Source organism: Herpailurus yagouaroundi, unplaced genomic scaffold (assembly GCF_014898765.1).
Source record: "Herpailurus yagouaroundi ecotype Mexico unplaced genomic scaffold, PumYag 141, whole genome shotgun sequence".
NCBI lineage: Eukaryota > Metazoa > Chordata > Mammalia > Carnivora > Felidae > Herpailurus > Herpailurus yagouaroundi.
Genome location: NW_024412396.1, coordinates 22,656,074 through 22,678,037, shown reverse-complemented (window position 1 = coordinate 22,678,037; position 21,964 = coordinate 22,656,074). Strand labels below are relative to the sequence as shown.

Here is a 21,964-nt window from a genome sequence, read left to right as displayed (position 1 = left end):
AGTACGGGATGAGACTAGAGAGACCAGAACAATGAAAGTCCTATTAAATGCTTTGGTTTTCATGCTAGGGAATTATAAAAGCAAGTTGCTTTTTTCTTCCTCTGTCACCTATGAAAGCAAGTTTTAAGTAGAATTGGAGTGACATGACTATATTTGCCTTTAAAAATTATCTAGGATAAACTAGAGATGTGTTAATTACAGACTAATTTCTCATTAAACGCATTAAGTATTTTTATTTTTTATTTTTCTTAATGCTTATTTATTCATGAGACAGAGACAGAGTGTGAACAGGGGAGGGGCAGAGAGAGAGGGAGACACAGAATCGGAAACAGGCTCCAGGCTCTGAGCTGTCAGCACAGAGTCCAACGCGGGGCTCGAACCCACGAACTGTGAGGTCATGACCTGAGCCGAAGTGGGACGCTTAACCAACTGAGCCACCCAGGTGCCCCGCATTAAGTATTTTTATCATGAAAAATAGTCCTAGCAGTTCTACACTTGCAAATTAATGATGTACACAAATGGAAAACAATGTACACAAATGGAAGCTTGAGCCTCCATATCCTTTTAGTTCTCCACTTTAGAACACCTGTAGAATGATTATGTGCAAAAGAGTAGAGCATTCATTAACAATAAGTATTTGTCTTCCTTTTATACATGGAATGAGTGGTATTCTGTAGTCACCTGGTACCCATTCACAAGATCAGATTCACACAGATTTACAAGTAAATTTATTAATACCCTAACTCATCACTTCCTAATTATTTTATTAAATTTTATTATTGTTATATATGCCTTAAGTTCTTCACATCATTTGTGTCTGTATGGTGGAAATTCTGTGTAATTGTGTCCCATCACACATTTCTTATTCCACATTCAGAGACATCATGTTGGTAGCTTGAAATCAGCCACAATAGTTATTTACAATATGGAAATTGGCAAACACTACAAATAAGGACTATTTCAGTGAGAGCTGATTTTAAAAATTTACCAGCATAATAACGCTGCATAGGTTAATTAGATCTTTTCTGGCTGAACTGCCAGCTTAACTGCAATATGTAAAATATATTTGGGAGGGAGGGGAGCAGAAATACATGTACCAGTTTCTAAATATTTACAAATAAACTTTAGAATGTAACTCATTTGTTAAGTTAGATGACAACCTTATATTGACTAACAGTTTTTTTCTCTTTCAGTTTTCATTTCCCTCAATTATATATAAAACATCACATTCTGTAAATTATAATAGAGTGAAAGCAAGAATAATACTTTTAAAAAAAGTTTGTTTTGAGAGAGCCTGTGTGCACTAGTGGGGGAGGGCAGATAGGATGTGAGAGGATCCTAAGCTGACAGCATAGAGCTCTACATGGGGCTTGATCCCATGAATTGTGAGACCATACATGACCTGAGCTGAAACTGAGTTGGACGCTTAACCAACTGAGCCATCCAGGTGCCCCAAGAATAACACTTTTTAATAAGAATTTATAACCTAGAGTATATAGGAACTAAGAGCTCATTTTCCAATATACTTAGCACCAGCAAGGTTTGAGCAACATTGTTGAAAAGTTAGTCATGCTAGAGTCCCCCAGAAGATCAAATCACTGATAGGTGGACTTAGGAAAAAGATGTTGAAAGAAAGACCTGGGATGATTGTTCAGGTTTCATAGAATACAACAAAATAGAAGGTATCTACTCGATATGTAAAATTACACCTTTATATTTTAAGCACTCAAGTAAGTTACTGAGTGGAAATAATAGTATCGTCTTTTCAAACAGTTATCTAGAATGATTCCTTTAGCTGAATAAATCTCATTGATTTAGTGGTATGCATTCAGGAGGTTGTTTTTATTGATTTGAATTTCTGGTTCTTTAACTGGTTTTGGTCTTCCATAGTGCTTTTGCATCTTTTCCAAAGCACAAACCTGGTTTCTGGTCAGATGTAGCAATGGCTGTAGGTTCTCGATCTGCTGAAGAATGCCAGAGGAAATACATGGAAGACCCCAGAGGAAAAGAATCCCAGAAACCTGTCACTAAGAAAAAACCAGTTAATCCCAAAGGCCAAAATGGTAATCTTTATAAATTGTTTTTGTCTAGTTCTCAGTATTGATTTCTGATTAGTCACTAGATGTATTTTATATTTATCTATGTATCATCTTATAGGTGTTTTCTCAAAATGTTAAAGCTAGAAAGAACTATAAAGGTCATTATTTAATTTTTAAGTCTTATCTAGACAGTTACTTCTATCAGTAGTAGCCTTAGCAGCCTTGTGCTTTGAGTTTGTTCTAGGAAACTAGATGCAGTTAGTTAGATATGCAGTTAGATCCAAAGATTCCAATATCTGGATTATTGTTCAAAGAGTCTATTGTAATCTGAGGCCACTTGGGAAAGACCTTCTAGAAATTCATAATAAAATTCAAAATAAATTTAGTTTTTGTACTCCCCAGGAGTACGCATTCCTGCTCAGGGTTTATGACAGGGCTTATACTAAGCTTTAGAGCATATCCTGTCCCTACCCTAATCCAGTAAGGTTTATATTTTTGCAAAATCAATAAATTAGGCATTCAGCAAGGGGAATATGGGAGGTAACCTTTCTCACAGGGTATAGAACTTTTTCACCTCACACTGGCTAATCTTATGTAGTTTCTTCATGAGTATCTTATGGGCTAGTCATACTGCATAGATCCCAGTATAGAAAAAATCATTTGCTATATAGGAGATTTACTAATAGTAGATGAGTATACTTAATACAGATAAACAGTTTAGGTTTTGTAAAGTCTGTTAACTTTAAAGCACTTACTATAAATGAATCCTTATCAAAATGTTTGCTAACTCTTAAGGCAAAATAGGTGATGCTGATAAGAAGCAAATGATTAAGATAACTGCCAAAGTGGGAACTCTTAAAAGGAAGCAGCAAATGAGGAATTTTCTGGAACAGTTGCCAAAAGATGATCATGATGATTTTTTCAGTACAACACCTTTGCAGAACCAGAGAGTAGTGGTAAGAGTCTTAAATGCATGAAATAATTGCTCTCTTTATATTGACTTTTACATCTTTCATTTTTATATATGGTTAGTGTTCATCCCTAGTATTTAGGCCAAGGATTGATAGCCTATACAGCCATCACCCAAAATGTACTGTAGGAAGCAGTCTGCCAGTACATGCTGTTCTCATCAGTGTAATGGTTGTAGAGCCAAATTGAAAACCCAGAAATAGGCTAAACGTCTATATTTAAAATTTCATATGTAATGAGGCAAATTTAAAAAGGTGATGGGGCACCTGGGTAGCTCAGTCAGTTAAGCATCTGACCCTTGATCTCAACTCAGTTAAGCATCTGACCCTTGATCTCAGCTCAGGTCTTGATCTCAGGGTCATGATTTCAAGCTCCACATTGGGCTTGGCACTGGGCATGAAGCCTACTTAAAAACAAAAAAAAAAAAGGTGGTAAGAAAAGATTATTACCTACTCTATAGTAAATTCAATGGAAGGATTAGATGACAGCACGAAGTTGACATTTGAATGTATAAAATAATTTTTGTAGTATGAAAATCGTACAACTAAAAACTTGAATTGGGGAAAAATATTTACAACAAATAAAGAATGCTTATAATATGAAGAACTCATTCAGATGTTACTGGAATACTAAAAATTGTCAAGATCACGGGAAAAGTGGGCAAGAAAATATTTTAAAGGCTGAATGAATACTTGGAAAAGTGGTTAGTTATACTGGCTAGCAATTGGAGGAAAGCAAAGTAAATCATATGTATGTATTCTAAATTACAGAATCTTTTACAAAAAAGTTAAAATTTCCATAACAAAAAGCAGTGGAAACTTTGAAATAGTCATACATCAGTGGATGTATAAGTGAATCGTACCTTTTGTAAAGCATCATGGCAATATTTGAGAGCCATAAGATTAATTCTGTTCATGGAAATTTTTCCTAAGAAATTCAAAAGAAGCCAAAAATCTCCACAAAGACCTTCATTGCAGGTTTATCTTTACAGCAAAAAACTGGAAGCAGCCTATATCCAATAAGGATGTTCTTCATAAATGGTCAAATACAATATAAAGTACAAATTTGAGACTATTTTTAGAATATAAATATAAATGTTAAGAATATTAAGGTTAATGCAAAAATGGATAGATATAGACAACTGATAGAAGTATAAAATCTTTTAGTGAGCTAACCTTCAGGGATAATTTTTTAATTTACTCATTTAATATATTTTTTTAACTTTATTTATTTTGAGAGAGAGATTTATTTTGAGAGAGATTATGACCTGAGCTGAAATTAAGGATTGGATGCTTAATGAAGTGAGCCACCCAGGTTGCCCCTCATTTCTTAATATTGTTACATTATCTCCAATATTAAAAGGCTACACAAATGCTTTAAGAATTTAGTATCATTATCTAGGCTCCTTTTGCCTACACAGGTTGTAAAGGGAGATCTCTAAAGGAGCCAGCTGAGTCTCTTACTGTGTTCCCTGCATAACAACCATGGTCCTTTAGAGGTTATATCCTTTATATAATTCTACCATCATTTCAGGTTTTATATATGTTTTGGCTTAAATGCAATAGTAGCGACATTTTAAAAACAAAAATAATAAAACGTAGAAAGCAGTGAAGTAAGTTCATTTTCTGTGGGATAAATCCCCTTTTTCTAATGTTTTGATGTAAACTTAGATAAAATCTTAATGATTGAATTGCTGTTTACTAGAAATATATATACACAAAAGTTTAATACTTGCTTGAGTTCCCATAACATTCAGTGAATTAATTCTGTTTTGTTCTGATTACACAAAGGTAAGCAAACCATGACCCATGGATCAAATCCGGTGGACCACATTTTCTATAAACAAAATTTTATTGGCACATAGACATGCTCACTGTTTACATAGCTATGTCTGATTTCATGCTACAACAGCAGAGTTTAATATTTGGGACAGAGACTGTATGCACCACAAAGCTTAAAATATATACTAACTCATTACAGAAAACATTTGCTGACACTGGTCTTTTCACAACTTTGTCATTGTCTCCATTTAACACAATAGAAAATAAGGTTTTTTTAGAGGTTAAGGTTCTGTTCTATCCCACCCAAAAATATTTAGTGATAATGAGAAATCCCATTCTTAGGGGAGCCTGCTGGCTAATAAGAAATATTTGTTTTTTTAGTTGCCAAGTCTCCAGGACAGTGCAGAAGAGGATGATATTCTGCCCAGTATGGACAAAAATCCAACAACTCCATCATCAGTTGTCTTTCCATTGGCAAAAACTCCTCAGTGTCAGCATGTCAGTCCTGGCATGCTAGCCTCTATAAATAGGTAAATATGCATATGATACTGTAATCTCTCCATCAGCATTTGGCATTTCATGAGTTGAAGAGAGTAGATGTCAATAATGAGAAGAGGCATCATTAAAAAGGAAATCAAGAAAGGATAGTTTCTAGAAGTAAAGGATGGACAGTTTCAACAAGTAGGGGTGTGGTTCAGTAGTGTAGGGACACACACAGCTCACACTTTACCTCAGGATAATTCCAAATGGATCAAAGTTTTGCATGTAACAAATTTAACTATAAAATATACCTAAAGAAACCTTGGAGGATTATCTTATAATTGTAGATTAGTGAAAGTCTTTTCTAACTATGATGCAAGACTCAGAAAACACTAACAAAACAAATGGTAAAGTCAACCAAATAAAAAGTTTTACCCCATACCAACCACCCTAAGCAATCAAAAGGTCAACAGTAATCTGAGAAAAGAATATATGGAACCCATCAAAGGAAAAGGCTAATTTTCCTAATATAGCACTCCTACAAATTAAGAGGAAAAGAAAGCCATTCTCATGCATTACTAGTGAGGAGAAGGTAAATTAGTACAGTCTCTGCAGACAGCAATTTGTAAATATCTATCAAAATTGTAAATACAGTCTTTAACCTATCCATCCTGCTTTTAGAATAGTGAATGTACAGCTTTTTAGGGTATTGTTTATAATAGCAAAAGTCTGGAAACAATTCGAATCCTCACCACTGGGACTAATCACAAAAATTGGGTATATTATATAGCCATAGAAATTAATGAGGAAATTATTATTACGGAAAAATGTTCACGATTTATTAAATGAAAAAAGGTAGATACCGTGAATTACGTGTTATCATTTGTGTAAATAAGGGCTGTGTATTTATGTATGTATATGTATATACTTGCATATATATGTGTATATATACAGAATTGCTTTCCTTTGATGAGATATCTCTTATAGAATACATAAATTGAAAATGGGTGATCCCTACAAAGAGAAACTAAGATAGCTTGGAGACTAGAAAAGAGGGAAGCTTTTTGAATTTTGAACTATGTGAATATAGAAGCACTTAAAATATAAATAAAATTAAGAAAAATCAGGGGTGGCCAGCAGTTGAATGACACAGAGAAAAAATGGAAAGTAATAAAAATGAGGCCTGAAAATAAGCCATTCTATCTGGCAACCAAGCAGGACAATGCTGTTTTTAGTAAGAGTAATTTCCATGGGGGATGAGGCAAAAGCCAATAATAATGACAGTGAAAAAAGCATTCATCTCCTGAAGCTTGGTGAAATTTTAATTTGCATTTATTTATTAAAAACATAATTTTTCCCCAGCAATCCATAAATTATTTTTATTTTTTATTTAGTATTCATTGCAGGTGAAAGTATTCAGAGTATAATTTTGGACAAAGCTTTTGGTAAGCACGTTGGCCAAATCATGAAAAGCTTTAAAATACTCATCTCTTTGGCTCTTGGGTTTTGTGAGTCAATTCTGAGGAAATATATTTGGGCAAGTATGTATGTAAATTTGTATGAACAAAGATGTTCATCATGAAACATAATACTGAAAATATAAAAATGACCTAAATGTCCAATAAGTTAAGAAATTAGGATTTATCCACATAATAGAATAATAAGTAATAATTAAAAACCATGCCTTCAAGAATTTTTAATGACAAAGAATAGTGTTCAGTAGACAATAGTTTTGTTTTTTTTTTTAATTTTTTTTTTTAATGTTTGTTTATTTCTGAGACAGGGAGAGACAGAGCATGAGTGGGGGAGGGGCAGAGGGGAAGGAAGACACAGAATCGGAAGCAGGCTCTAGGCTCCGAGCTGTCAGCACAGAGCCTGACACAGGGCTCGAACTCACAGACCGCGAGATCATGACCTAAGCTGAAGTCAGACACTCAACTGACTGAGCCACCCAGGCGCCCCGACAATAGTTTTTAAAAGCTAAGAAGTTAAATTATATACAATATGATTCCAATTCACAACAGCATGTATTCAGAAAGGAAATTTCTTGACTAAAAACATCACCAGCTGTTATCTAGGTTATTGAATTACATTTAAGTGAGTTTTGGTGTATCACTTTTACAATTACAGGAATACATTCTTTTTTAAGACTACATAGTATACATAGTATACATAGACTCATTTATATCATGAATATATTTACTAACACTTTATTTTAAAAAATGTCTCCTAGGCCTCTACACTATCTCTTGACTCACCAGCTCGAATAGATTACTTCCTTTTTATAACAATTTTAAATAATGAAACAGTTTTTATCACTTCAGAAGTGACTTCTGACAACAGAGTCATGAGGTACTGATCCTGAACGGCCGGCTAGGCTTCTTACTAACTACGCAGCATTGTTTGTGGTTCACATTAATATCTTTTTTTTTTTTTTAATTTTTGGGACAGAGAGAGGCAGAGCATGAACGGGGGAGGGGCAGAGAGAGAGGGAGACACAGAATTGGAAACAGGCTCCAGGCTCTGAGCCATCAGCCCAGAGCCTGACGCGGGGCTCGAACTCCCGGACGGCGAGATCGTGACCTGGCTGAAGTCGGACGCTTAACCGACTGCGCCACCCAGGCGCCCCTCACATTAATATCTTAATACAATCACACATTTAGAAATTTCTACGTGTCATACCTTTAAGGTTGCTCCTAAATCGTCATAAAGGAAAAGATCATTGATCAAAAAGGATCTTGGAGCCAAGAGAGAGAATCAGAAGTGTTGTTCAACTGCGATTTACTGTCATAAGCAGCACTAGAAATTGCAGGGAGAAATGAAATAGCCATTGTGTTTGGCTTCAATTTGTAACTCTACTTGGGTCAAGCCTGTTTGCTAAGAATGAGAGGGGAAAGAAAGTAAAAAGAAATGAAAAAAAATTTCATAGTTGGTGTGGAGAATATAAACAAGATGTAACTGTAGAAATAAAAGACTTGTGAACTGAATTGAAGACTGAATTGAGAGTTTTCATCACCAGGTATATCCTTAAAATGGTTACCTGTGAGATTCAATGTGATGGGGAAGAAAGTGAACAGGAGAAAGGAGTGAGAGGTCTAATAAAAGGGAGTCCAGGGACAAGAAGTCTCTGGATTCTGGAAAAGAGAGGCAGCAAGATAGTGGTTGCAAAGGGCACAAATGGGACAATGAACAGTAAGCAAAACCATAATTTCCTAGAATACTCATATTCAGTGTTTCCTTTTAAATGTTTGGTTGAAGCATTTTGTCCATTTCTATCAGTACACCATGGTCTTTTTAAAAATGGAAAAGAAAAATATACCTTTTTGTTGTAGTTTTATTTAAATTCCAGGTAACATAAAGTAATACTAGTTTAAAGTGTATGATATAGTGATTCAGCACTTCTGTATTATCAGTGCTCATCACAGCAAGTGCCCTCCTTAAAACCCACCACCTGTTTCACCCATCCCCCTACAGCTCTCTTCCGGTAACCATCAGTTCTTTATAGTTGAGAGTCTGTTTCTTGGCTTGCCTCTTTTTGTTTCCCTTTGCTCGTTTCTTAAATTCCACATGAATTAAATCATATGGTATTTGTCTTTCTCTGACCTATTTTGCTTAACATTATACTCTCTAGCTCCATCCATGTCATTGTAAGATTTCATTCTTTTTGATGGCTAATATTCCATTGTATATGTATACCACATCTTTATCCATTCATCAGATGGACATTTGGGCTGTTTCCATAATTTGGCGATTGTAGATAGTGCTGCTCTTAACATCGGGGTGCATGTATCCCTTTGAATTAGTTTTTTTTGTGTGTTCTTTGGTTAAATAGCTAGTAGTACAATTGCTGGATCATAGGATAGTTCAAGTTTTAACTTTTTGAGGAGGCTCTTGTTTTCGAGAATGGCTGCACCAATTTGCATTCCCACTAAAAGTGCAAGATTCCCCCCTTTCTACATCCTAACACTTGTTTCATGTGTTGCTGATTTTAGCCATTTTCTTTTTCTTTTTTTAAAGTGTATTTATTTTGAGAGAGAGATGAGGACAAGGGCAGAGATGGAGAGAGAGAATCTCAGGCTCCGGGCTGTCAGCACAGAGCCCAACTCAGGGCTTGAACTCATGAAGCACGAGACCATGACCTGAGCCAAAGTCAGACACCTGACTGAGCCACCCAGACACCCCTGATTTTAGCCTGACAGGTGTAAGATGCTGTCTCATTTTGGTTTTGATTTGTATTTCCTGGATGAGTGATGTTGAGCAGCTTTTCATGTGTCTGTTGGCTATCTGGATGTCTTTGGAAAAAATGTCTATTTCTTTTGCCCATTTTTCAATTGGATTGTTTTTTGGGTGTTGAGTTTTATAAGTTCTTTATATATTTTGGATACTAAACCTTTGTTGGATATGGCATTTGCAAATATCTTCTCCAATTCCATAGGTTGCCTTTTAGTTTTGTTGATGGTTTCCTTTGCTGTACAGAAGCTATCTACTTTGCCGGGGGCGGGGATGGGGAAGCTATTTACGTTGATATAGTCCCAATAGTTTATTTTTGCTTTTGTTTCTCAGAAAATATACTTTTTAGAAAAGCTTGGGAGGGGTGCCTGGGTGGTTCAGTCAGTTAAGCGTCAGACTTTGGCTCAGGTCATGATCTCGCAGTTCAAGAGTTCGAGCCCCGAGTTGGGCTCTGTGCTGACAGCGCGGAACCGGGAGCCTATTTCAGATTCTGTGTCTCCCTCTCTCTCTGCCCCCTCCCCCACTCATGCTCTGTTTCTGTCTCTCAAAAATGAATAAACGCTAAAAAAAATTTTTAAAGTAAAGCTTGGAACACATTTTAATTTTGTCAACTGCTGTTCAACCTGTGAATAGAAATATGATAATGTTGACAAAATTATTTTGTATTCAAACAGGGATGACTGTGATAAATATGTTTTTCGTATGCAAAAAGAACATAAAAGTAAAGGTGGCATTGTCTGGGGCAATATCAAGAAAAAAACAGTAAGTATTTATTCATTTATTCATCACATCTGTTGATATATTGATAGATGGCAAATTGTGGAGTTTTAAGTTATATAAGTCCTTGCTCTCAAAGTAGTTAATCTTAGAGAAATATAATTTATGGAGGTAAAAATGTTGAAGACCACCTTTCCTCCTGATTGTATATTCCTTCTGATCAGGTTATGGCAATTTCTTCCTCCCTCGCCCATGTTGAAATACTGTTAGTGTAGCATGCATGCAGTAGAATTCTTCTCAGATAAACACTGGCATTACATAATCACATCCAATCTTTATGGGTTTCATTTGTCCATAGGAAATGGTAGACACTTCTGAGCAGTTTGGTTTAAAATCATCCTGGAGACTAAATTCTTCAAAAGAAATCTCTAAAATTGAAGGTGTAGACAGATTCCATGTTTCTTAGATTCTCTTTTTCCAGTCTCACATTCCTTATGAGAATGAAATTTTGGTTTGTTGCAGAGGACCTGGAATCAACATAGTAAGAAAGACTTGTTTGGCTTCTAGTTCCTATTTTGCCAGTGTGAAGTTAGGCTGCATTGACAGTTGTTTCACAAGCTTTAATGTGCATAGAAGTCCCTTATGGATCTTGTTAAACACCAGATTCTGATCCAGCAGATTTGAGATTTCTGCATTTCTCACCAAATCCAGGTGTCTATGTTGCTGATCCATGGACCATACTGAGGGGTAGCAAGATCCTAATCCATTCAGTCTGTTCTGTCTGCATAATGATGAAAAGTTCATATGGATAGATCTATAAGGACTATTCCTATTAATAATTTTTATTTCTCTGCATTTCTGACATCATCCTAAGCACTACTGGGCCTTTGTTTTTCTTAATGGGTCATAATTTGAGTAGCCTACCAAACCATGGTATCTTTGTGATTTAGTCCTATTTTTTCATTACTATTTTAGTCAATGCATGAGGATAGAAAGAGCAAAGGATTTAGTGTCAAAAAATTTTTATTTCAAGATCTGACTGACCATACAGCTTTATAATAAGCTACTTGAACTTTCTAATCTCGTTTTGTTCATATATGAGTAAAATGTACCATCAGTGTGGGAATCATATTGATTTAATGTCACTGAATGATCTTGAGAGCTAAATGATATAATAGTGTTTTGACTCATTTCAAAGTACATTTACGTCACAATCTGAACACGAGTGTATCTTGAAAGTTTCAACAATATTTACTCTTAATACAGTGAATATGCCCTGTCATTTTCTATTCTATTCCTTTTCATTTTTAAAGATAGCCAGCCATGGCCAACAGTTTAAAAGCACTGATGTAGTAAGTCTCCATCATACACTTAAAACTTGTCTATCAACAATTTAAGTTTTGCTAGTGTCATGGAATGGAATGAGTACCTAGATTTTGACAACTGTCAGAGGCCCATAGACTATCTTGTAACCTCTATAGCATTAGCATTAGTTTGTAATATTTTCTTACAGTTTGCCAGCAGTGGGAAATAACATTGAAGAAGTATTCTTTCTCTGGATAAATTCAACTTAAAGGAGAATTAGATGTTTCACAGATACTTATGTGATTAGGTATTGTTATAGGCACGTGTTCGAGGTACTCAGGGGATGAAGCAAGCTTATTCTATGTTTGAGGCAGAATTCACAGGAGGTACTATTTAGCTATTAACATGAACTCTCTTACAGGTTGAAACTGAGTTTTCAACTCCAACATCAAGGAAAAAAACTCTGTATAACAAAGGTAATTTATTTGTATCTTTCTTTGGTAGCTCAGTTCTATTGTAAGGTAGTCTCTTTATTCACATGTTACTAAAATTAGCTGCTTGCAGGTGGGCAGACCTATTCAGTTTCTCATTATTTTCAATTTCATTGAAATTACTTTTAGAAGTATATTAATCTTTTTTATTAAATTTCTCTTTACAGAATTAGGAGAACACTCTGGTATTGGAAAACTTTTCACCAATGCTATGGAGTCTTTAGATGAAGAAGAGAAAGATTATTATTTTTCAAACTCTGATTCTGCATAGTATAAATGAGAAAATATTTCCAGGATTTTTGTCAAGAAGCAGACAGTGTATTTATATCTTTTTTTGGAATACATATTATTTTCCTTATAATGTGCCTTCATATGAAATTGTGGATTCCTTCTCAAAGGTTTTAGGTGTTTGTATTCAGAGTAAAACATCCTTCTGTAGAATGCTGTTCATTGATATAGGTTACTAAAATATAAGGAAAATTGTTTTGCTTGTATACATACTTGTATATTTCTGTTTTTTGAACATTAAAATATTCTAGATAAGTCTCTCTTAAGCATCTGTTTAAGAAAATCATGTCCTAAACAGATTTTTTTAAAAAGCTTCCAAGAAAATGATGCTACCCTTAAGGGGTAGGGGAGGGGAAATAAAAAGTAGACTGTATTGCTGGCTACAAATTCATGACAACTGTATTAGCATTTGTTACCACTTGATTTTTTCCTTAAAACTTATCATTGGCACAGCTATGAAACCTATGTAAATTTAGTACTTTTATTAGGTAGAATCAGAGGATAAACTTTGTCACATTAAGCCTTATTTACATATGCAGACATTCATAGTTTACATTTGGCCTTAGTATTAAAAAGACTGGATTAGACGTTCACGTAATTGATCTACCATTATAAAGAGTCAAGTTAATATGCCATGTCATAATAAGACATTATTTTCCTCCTTTCAGACAGCTCCTTTGGAAATAAACTTTTTTTAGCTTATTCTGTCATTCTGTTTTAAAATTTGACAGAATATTTCTCCTCTGGTTACAGTATATATTCACTTACCCTTTCTCTCCAGTTAGATTGTTCAAATAAATTTTGCTTTTAGAACATTTGGATTTGTATTTTGCTGGATCATTGAAATTAAACAGATAGGCATTTTGTTATTGGTTCATCTTGTTTCTTCAAAAAAATGCCAGAATTTTTAGTAAAACAATTTTTTTTAAGAACTTAGTTTATAAAACTATAGGATTTATAGAAACATAAGATTTTACAAGAATATTACAGTTAGACTGAGATCATAATTGTTTCTGCCACAAAGACTTTTAGATGTCTTTGTGGATGGATGGAACAAATGAGGGATTATTTCAGAGTGAAATACTGTTGTAGAACTTAAGTTGCCAGTATTTGGTATAATACCATGCTGCTTATTAATGTTAATGGATAATGTTAACGTTAACTCCTTTTAAGGAGTTAGAAGGTAGTTATATTGAGAAACAAAGGGATAATTTTGATGCAGCACAGTCTTAATACAAACCAAAGAGTGTGGCCCTCCCTCCCCCAAATTCCCTGTGTCCTATTGGAGCTGCTTCAATGTCCTTCCTAGTCAGTTTTATTGTATCCCACCTGCCAGGTACCTGGTTAGTCCCATCAGATCATAAGTTATGCTAGGAAGGGTTAAAGTAACCTCCAAAGGACACTTAAAAGTGCGCTTAAAGATTAATCATCAACAGGGCTGAAAGTTCAGTGCTACCAGTAAGAGTATGAAGGCTATTGCAGCTTAAATATGGATAAATCTCTGTACACAGCAAGCATAAGTGAAATCCTCTAGGTTATGTCCCTCATACCATGTTAACATATTTTGTCTGATGGGTGGACACAAAGAATTTGAGCACACTGTTGTCTGCATGGGAGATGCTGCAAGGTGGTCATCTGCCCAAGTCAATGTGAATTTGCTGAGGTAAGGCAGAGAACCACCAAATGTCTCCACCCACATGCACCGCTAACCCCATGTAAGAGGAACAAGAAGCAGCAAAACAACATACTGGAACAAGAAAGAAGCCCCTTTCTTCCTTCTACTGACAAAGCTTAAATCATGCTCACTGTAGGGAGAAATATTCAAAAAGTCCAGTCCATTATAGCAAAGCAAGATACTAAAGGGTAAATTTGAGCCTGAGAGATAAATAAATCAATAGCTGCACATCAGCCAACAACTTCTAGAACTTCTTTTCTCTCTGGCTTTGACAGAATTATTGAATAGCAGAACTATGAAATCTGCTAGTCTCAGAAAAGAATTTATACTACCCCAAGGAAGCTATGTTTACAATTAGAATAACTTTTTAGTGAAAAATAATTGTATCTAGTTCCTGGGTTCTGGTTCTGGATTTCCCAGTAAACTTAAGTCACTTGTTTGTGGGCCTCACTTCAATCACCTGATAAGAAAAAAAGCAATTTGATTTAGATGAGCTCTGAAGCCCCTGCCAAGTCTAAGGCAAGGAGAGCTCTCCGCTGTGATGTTGGTTCACCTACCCTACAGTGTAGCAAGAAAAAATAAGACAAACAGAATAAACCCTAAATGGGGGTGTCGGTGGGGGTGGGAATCCATAGTTAAAGGCTGCATTAGCACTAGACTAACTAGAAAGAAGGGCCTCAGATGTTGCAGATATAAATGTGGAGATGTCTGTCTTAAAATATTAATAATATCACAGATACACTGTTACGGGCACAACGAAGTCCCTATTCAACAGCTCATCTATACTAAATTTCCCAAATCTAAGCCAATATCCCACTTCTTTGAATATGGTATTTCAACAAAAAAAAGTGTAAAGTGCAGTTCATAATAACAGGATCTGACTGTACTTGATTGAGACACTTTTGGTAAGATGAACATACTCAGTTAAATTTCCAACTCTACTAGTTACTAGAGCATTTATCTCACAATACAGCTACTGCACAATACACACACACACACACACACGCGCACACACACACACACACACATATATATATACACACACACTGCCCTTATCCAATTTATAGGTAGATTCAGGACATTGAAAATATTCTAGATATTATGATTTATATATAGGAAAAATTACGACCACTAAGTTGGTGGCAGACACCACAACCTATTAATGCTAACAAATGGCAACCACAGTACTATAATCTTTGGAAAAATTCTAAAATACGTCTCTATTACTTTTAAGTTTATTTATCTTGAGAGACAGAGAGCATGAGCAGGGGAGGGGCAGAGAGAAAGAATCCCACGTAGGCTCCAATGTGGGGCTCGAACTCACAAACCGCAAGATCATGACCTGAGCCAAACCAAGAGTTGGATGCTTAATCGACTGAGCCACCCAGGCACCTGCTTTTACTTTCTTAATAGCTCCTTCAGTAAACCTTTTTTTTTTCCAATAAAAAAATGAGTTTCATAATCTAGATAATGAAAATGATTACTGAATGTCAGGTTTTCTTTTAAAATAATTTATAATCTATATAAATAAAAATGTACACCACATAAAACAGATGTGGGAATATTATTTTACATATTTTAAACTGATTATCACAGACCACAGCAATGATTATTGAAATGCATTTAGTATTGTGAGAGTTCTTTCATAACCACACCTTGAGCAGTATCATTATGCATCAGATTGTAGTCTCCCTTGGTTAAGACCATTTGGTAACATTTGCATGTCAAATACATAGTGAAGATATCTATAGATCTCCTCAGCCTTCTGATGAGTTACTTGTGCACATGTGGAGATTTCTTGAGGTGAGCTGAAAAATAAATTAGAACTTTTTGACTTAACACAATATTCTTATTTGCTTAAAGAACACCAAACATAAGCCTTTAAGAAAATCATTTCTTCTAAGCATTTTACATCTAGTTAATATGTCCTTAGCATGGTTTAAATAAAACACACTTATTCCCTATATTCAAAGTCACTTATAACAATTTCAACATCTTACCTGGGCCTTTAATTTAAAATAATGCATTTTCTAAAATTTTCCTTTTCAAGCAATATAATAATCAAAAACTAGTAAAATCTGCACTGTGATATTTTTCTAGTTCTAGAACTAAACAGCCCAGAAATGTTACAATGCAAGATCAAATATAAGCACTGTCTAGCTCTCAGAGGACTCTAAGCTCCCCAAAGGCGGTGCCTATCTTTTCCCTCCATTAACGTCCTCAACTTCATGCAGTGACTGTAACACTGGGAAGCAAAAAGTCTTTACTGAATGAGATACTCTAATACGCATTATACATCTTTAGTTTTTTAAATAATATTAAAATTTCTATGAAGTATTTCTAAGAATCATTTTACAGTAACCGTTTAAAAATATTAACACTGACATACCTGTTAGTCATCTTTCTCACAGAAGAAAACCAGTGACACATATTTAATGCAGTTACATAACTTATATTGGGAATACTTAGATAAAACTGAAGTGCTTCACATTTATTTCTGTTCACCACTATTGGAACATGAATACCAACATTCTTTCTTTGTTCTACTAAAGACAGTTCCTTTAGCAAATCTGCAGTTTCTCCTTGGCAGGAACTGAAAAGAACTCGGATTCCGGCCCCAATTAAGGTAGTCAGCAAGTTGTCGTAGCTCTTTGTTCTCCTAAACATCTTGGATGTGTCTCCTAAATATTTCATATTTTGGAAAATGCAAATGTGAGTAACTTACATTAAGTAGAATCATTAATACTATATTTTATATTATTAGAATCCCAAGATCTACAACCATTAAGCAAATTAGTGCCACATTATGCTAATGAGAAACCCTACTAGTAAAGATTTAAAGTGACTCTCAAATACCTGGGAGTTAAAATAAGAACTATCTTTATGAGTGTCTTCAGTTGGTATCAAATAGTAAGATGAGTAGGCAGAGGAGAGCTTATATTCCTAGATAATTCACTCATGAAGACCAAGACCATATTACTTATCTCTACAATTCCTCATAATGCTAGAACTGATAAATAACTCAAGTATTGGCTTGATACAAAATCTTACGTATTTATTCTAAGAATAACTCAAAACCCTGCATACCCATTTTAATGTCATCTTTCACTCTTGCCTCTTAATTTACTTCCTTAACTTTCCCATTCATTTCTTTCCATATTCTACCCTCTATCATTTTGGGGGCACTTTTCATTATGGAAAAACAAAACTTTTTACATAACTTTTCCCCCCTGTAACTTTTGCAATGTTACTTTTCTCTTTAGTCCAAATTTATTTCCTTTATAAAGGATATGTTGGTGAAGAAGAAATTATAGAATTTTAGCACTAAGAGAACCCAAGAGATCACTGAATATAAAGCCCTCACTTGTCAAATAAAATAAAGAAAAAAACTTGGTTACTGAAAGTGTGACTTATCCAAGGCCACAGTTTACCAGTGACAGCATGGGGATAAAAAGGTACAATGCTCAATTACCAAACCAATGTTTTACATAAACTATGCTATCTTCTTTTACTATATCCTGTTATGACTGTATAATTCTTGAACTCTTCCATAGTGGCATTTGCCTATATGATTACACATAATCCTCATAATATCGAAAGATGAATAGGACAAGTATATTATTAATCCCTCAGAGGGAGTGATTTGTCAGTGCAACATCACACAGCTGTAGGGACACCAGAACTCAGTGTCTTCTGATTCCATATTCCATGACCTTTACACCATCCTCAGGGCTCCGCCTACAATTAAATATGAGCCATAGAAATCCCCTAACTGAAGCTCCTATGCACCTATTTGAGCTACCAAATAAGAACTCAGTGTGTTCAACTGAACACCCCTTGTGCCTCAAATCTGCTCTTCTCTAATATTCATAATTTCAATAAAGAGCACCACTACCTAACTGCCCAGTGACCAAGAAACTGGTCAACACAAGAGTAATTCTTGGAATGCCTGGGTGGCCCAGTCAGTTAAGCGTCAGACTCTTGATTTCAACTCAGGTCATGATCTCGTGGTTTGTGGGATTGAGGTCTGCTTCAGATTCCATGCTGGTAGCGTGGAACCTACTTGGGATTCTCTCCCTCTCTGCACCTTTCCCATTTATGTGTGCATGTACACACTGGAGCTCTCACGCTGTCTCAAAATAAATAAACCTAAAAATAAATAAATAAATAAATAAATAAATAAATAAATAAATAATTCTTGCCTCCTTTCACCAACTACTGCTAATCCTACCTCCTAAACCCGCTGAATCCTTGTCCCTTTTCCCACTGCTGCCTTAAAGGCGCTAATCCTTTCTGGGGCTCCTGAAAAAAGACATACTGGTTCACTTGCCTTCAGTTTCTCACCCTTCAACTCTCAAACTCATTTAAACACAATGAGTAAAAAAATACAGAAAGAAACCTATTTATGAAACAAAAACATAAACAATGACTAATGAAAAGCATGGCTTTGTATAAATATGAAGTAACATTTATGAGTCAGGTATTTATATTTTAAGAGTTTTCCACATCCTGACAGAACAGTGAACTAAATAATAGCTGAGTTCCTTTATAGCCTTATAAACAAAAACATTTAAAAACACCAACCTGTTTTTTCTCTGTCCTTTTCCACAATCACACATATTCTTTCAAACATGCTCTGTAGGTACCGGATCTGGTCAATGAGTTTGTTCTTATTGATACTATTTAACATCTCAGACTGAGACCTCCTTTCTACCACCATGCGGTTACTCACAATGTAATCACAGCCATTTAGAGGACAGACCTCTACTTGAATGCCATGAACTGCTCTTAAGGAAGAAATTACTTCAGAACCAGAAGTGATTTCACAACTATCTACAAGAATACAAGTTCTTTGGCCTTCCTGTGGAAGTCTAAGAGAAGCATGTGTGCCAGCCAAATGTGGTCCTGAGTTGGAACAGTATGCCATTGACGTGCTAGAATCCTCCAGGGCACTACCAACCTGCAAAGGTGGAAAATATTGGTGTCAGGTTAAATATATATTAGTGCCAAAAACTTCTAACACCTGAAGTTGATTTTTTCTTAGTGATAATATTATTTCCTTTTTTTTAACTCTTTTTTTTCTTCCTTCAGTATGACCGAAGTGACTATATACATGAAGGACCAAGCTACCACTTCACACCTAGTAGAATGGCTAAAATTAAAAACAAAATAAAACAGTAAAATAAACGTTGTTAGAATGTGAAAAAAACTGGAACATACATATCTGGTAGGAATGTAAAATAGTGCAGCTGCTGTGGAAAACTGGCGAGTCCTCAAAAGTTAAAGAGAATTACTGTATGACCCAGAAATTCCATTCCTAGGTATATACCAAAAAGACCTCAAAACAGACTCACATACTCATTTGCTAGTGTTCATTAACTTTGGAAAATTCTCAGCCATTGACTGTTTAAATACACTTTCTATCCTTTCCTCACTTCTTAATTCCAATTACATGTATCTTAGACTATAGGATACAATCCTACAGTTCTTGGATGCTCCATTCTGTTTTTCACTCTTTGTGTTTCATATTGCGTCATTTCTACAGGCCTAGCTTTAAGTTTCTTGGTTCTTTCTGTGGCTGTATTAAGTCTATTGATGGGCTCATTAAAGATATTCTTCATCGGGGCGCCTGGGTGGCGCAGTTGGTTAAGCGTCCGACTTCAGCCAGGTCACGATCTCGCGGTCCGTGAGTTCGAGCCCCGCGTCAGGCTCTGGGCTGATGGCTCGGAGCCTGGAGCCTGTTTCTGAGTCTGTGTCTCCCTCTCTCTCTGCCCCTCCCCCATTCATGCTCTGTCTCTCTCTGTCCCAAAAATAAATAAACGTTGAAAAAAAAAAAAAAGATATTCTTCATCTGGGGCACCTGGGTGGCTCAGGTGGTTGAGTGTCCAATCTTGCTTTCAGCTCAGGTCATGATCCCAGGGATCATGGTCTAGTCAAAGGTTGAGATGAGTTTGGGTTTACTGCTATGATTACCCTAAGTACAACCAGAGGCTTCAAACTCCCATAGTGTTATTTGGATTTAGGGTGGGACAAGGTTTGTCAGATGATTTTTCCAAATGTTCTCTCAGCTTTCGATCTTCTATGTTTCCTTGTACCTTAGAGAGGTTCTTTCCTCATACTCTTGTCTTTCTCTCAGCAGTTGACTGCTTTTATGTTACTAAGTGCTTGCTAGCCTAGTTGGAGGGAATGCTAGGTGCATGGGGTGGCATGGTGGCAGGGCAGGAGGAGAGGGTAAGTTCTATTCTCCTACTTCACTGAGCAGGACTTGTGTCTGTCAGTTCCCAAAACAGGACCTTTACAGTGATCCTGCCCTCCCTTCCCAGGGCTGGAGATAGCTAATGATCTAGGCCCAAGATGTTTTCATGCCTCTGTCTCAGATACAGAACCTTTTTTAATTCTTGCCTTCCTCCATCTGTAAAGGGTCTTCTTCACCTAGGCCCTGAGGAATAGCTATAAGGTCTGCTGGTAATCCCCAGCAGCTTAAAGCTTTTTGTTCTTTAGGGGAAATAGGGTAGAAGGAACCAGATGGGGTTTGTTGCCTTTTCCACAATAATTGCTGGTCACTTCCCCCAAGCCGTGGCATCAGCAAGGGAGGCTTTCTCTGATTCTCAGTCTTTCCTGTGAACACCCAATGAGTCTATGGAGAACAGCCCTCAAATGGTTATTAACTCCCCTTTTGTCTGCAATTCCCAGGGGTTCTAAACTCTCATGCTAGTTCACTGCCTTTTGCAATTTATTAAAGGTTTAGCTCAATTCCTCTTACCAAATTATACAGAGCCCAGGGAATGTCCCAAATCAGTAAGTCTCTCTTTGGAGACACTTGTCTTTCTTTAGAAATGAGACCAATTGGTTGTCCTACACCCTCAGCTCCATAATAGTTTCAGATAAAACCATGGTTCTGGAGACTATCTGGCTTTTTTTGTTGTTACTAGGATGGAAGAGCGCTCTTTCCAATTTTCTATATCCTAAGCTAAAGATAGAAATCCTAATCATTCAGAAAATAATCTTTAAAATAATTCAGTATTCAATTCCAAAAAGCAAAAAATAAATGTAGTAAAGGAAAAAATGGTACTAAAGAACAAAACAAAAGTACTGGAACTACTTAGTTATTTTGAAGTAGAAAATGGCTTCCTAAACATGACACTGAAGTTCAGGAACTGTAAAGAAAAAATTGAGACTGAATAAAAAAGTTACCTTTTCCTATGGCACAAACCACCATAAATAAACAAAAAGGCAAATGACTGACATAGAATACTGTTTGCAATATACATGACAAAATAGATGTCAACTTTTTTTTATATATCTAACAGTTTTTTACAAGATAGTCTATTTTCTGTCTTCTCAAAACTATCTCAAATTCTTCCCCTCCTAATTTCAAGTGAGAAGAATCATACTACATGGAATCATAGGGTAACAGAAAAAAATTTAAAACACATTTCTGTAAAAATCTATGTGCCTTTTTTCACAGTCCCCAAAGTATTACTAGCCTGAATCCAGTTTTTAGTTAGAGCATGCCAACGTAGAAATGTAGCTAGTGCTTAGTGGTTTTCAAAGTACTGTTCATAGACAGATCTTTCTCAACTTATAATAAGATTACCTCCCAATAAACCCATCATAAGTCAAAAAAATCATAAGTAGAAAATGCATTTAAAGTAACCTACCAAACATCATAGCTTAGCAAAGCCTAGCCTGCCTTAATTATGCTCAGAACACTTATACTGGCCTGTAGCTGGGCAATCATCTGATATAAAGCCTATTTTATAAGAAAGTGTTGAATATCTCAGGTAATTTCCTGAATACTGTACTGAAAGTGAAAAACAGGATGGCTGTATGGGTACATAAAAGTTCTAAGTGTATCAGCTGTTTGCCCTTGTAACCATGTGACTGGGAACTGTGGCTGCCAACACGATGGGTATCATACGGCAAGTTGCTAGCTCAGGAGAAGATCAAAATTCAATATTTGAAGTATGGTTTCTACAGAATGCATAT

At 35.7% G+C, this 21,964-nt stretch overlaps 2 protein-coding genes across 10 annotated transcripts in view; one reads left to right on the top strand and one right to left on the bottom strand.

The window, feature by feature from the left end:
* Positions 1-13,117, top strand: part of MIS18BP1 (MIS18 binding protein 1) — a 56,635-nt gene extending 43,518 nt beyond the window's left edge. For 4 of the 6 annotated variants that reach the window (XM_040477055.1, XM_040477052.1, XM_040477053.1 and 1 more), the window contains 6 exons: positions 1,891-2,063; positions 2,835-2,995; positions 5,171-5,319; positions 10,174-10,261; positions 11,943-11,997; positions 12,180-13,117. In XM_040477055.1, coding sequence (XP_040332989.1) covers positions 1,891-2,063; positions 2,835-2,995; positions 5,171-5,319; positions 10,174-10,261; positions 11,943-11,997; positions 12,180-12,283 — 730 coding nt within the window. In that variant the 3' untranslated portion in view covers positions 12,284-13,117. Of the gene's footprint in view, positions 1-1,890; positions 2,064-2,834; positions 2,996-5,170; positions 5,320-6,663; positions 6,715-10,173; positions 10,262-11,942; positions 11,998-12,179 lie in introns of those variants that run through there. The other 2 variants (XM_040477056.1, XM_040477057.1) reach the window with 2 other exon arrangements.
* FANCM (FA complementation group M) overlaps positions 10,635-21,964 on the bottom strand; it is a 70,271-nt gene continuing 58,941 nt past the window's right edge. For 3 of the 4 annotated variants that reach the window (XM_040477049.1, XM_040477050.1, XM_040477047.1), the window contains 3 exons: positions 18,560-18,935; positions 16,365-16,656; positions 15,466-15,783 (listed from right to left, as the gene is read on the bottom strand). In XM_040477049.1, coding sequence (XP_040332983.1) covers positions 15,645-15,783; positions 16,365-16,656; positions 18,560-18,935 — 807 coding nt within the window. In that variant the 3' untranslated portion in view covers positions 15,466-15,644. Of the gene's footprint in view, positions 10,744-15,465; positions 15,784-16,364; positions 16,657-18,559; positions 18,936-21,964 lie in introns of those variants that run through there. The other variant, XM_040477048.1, reaches the window with a different exon arrangement.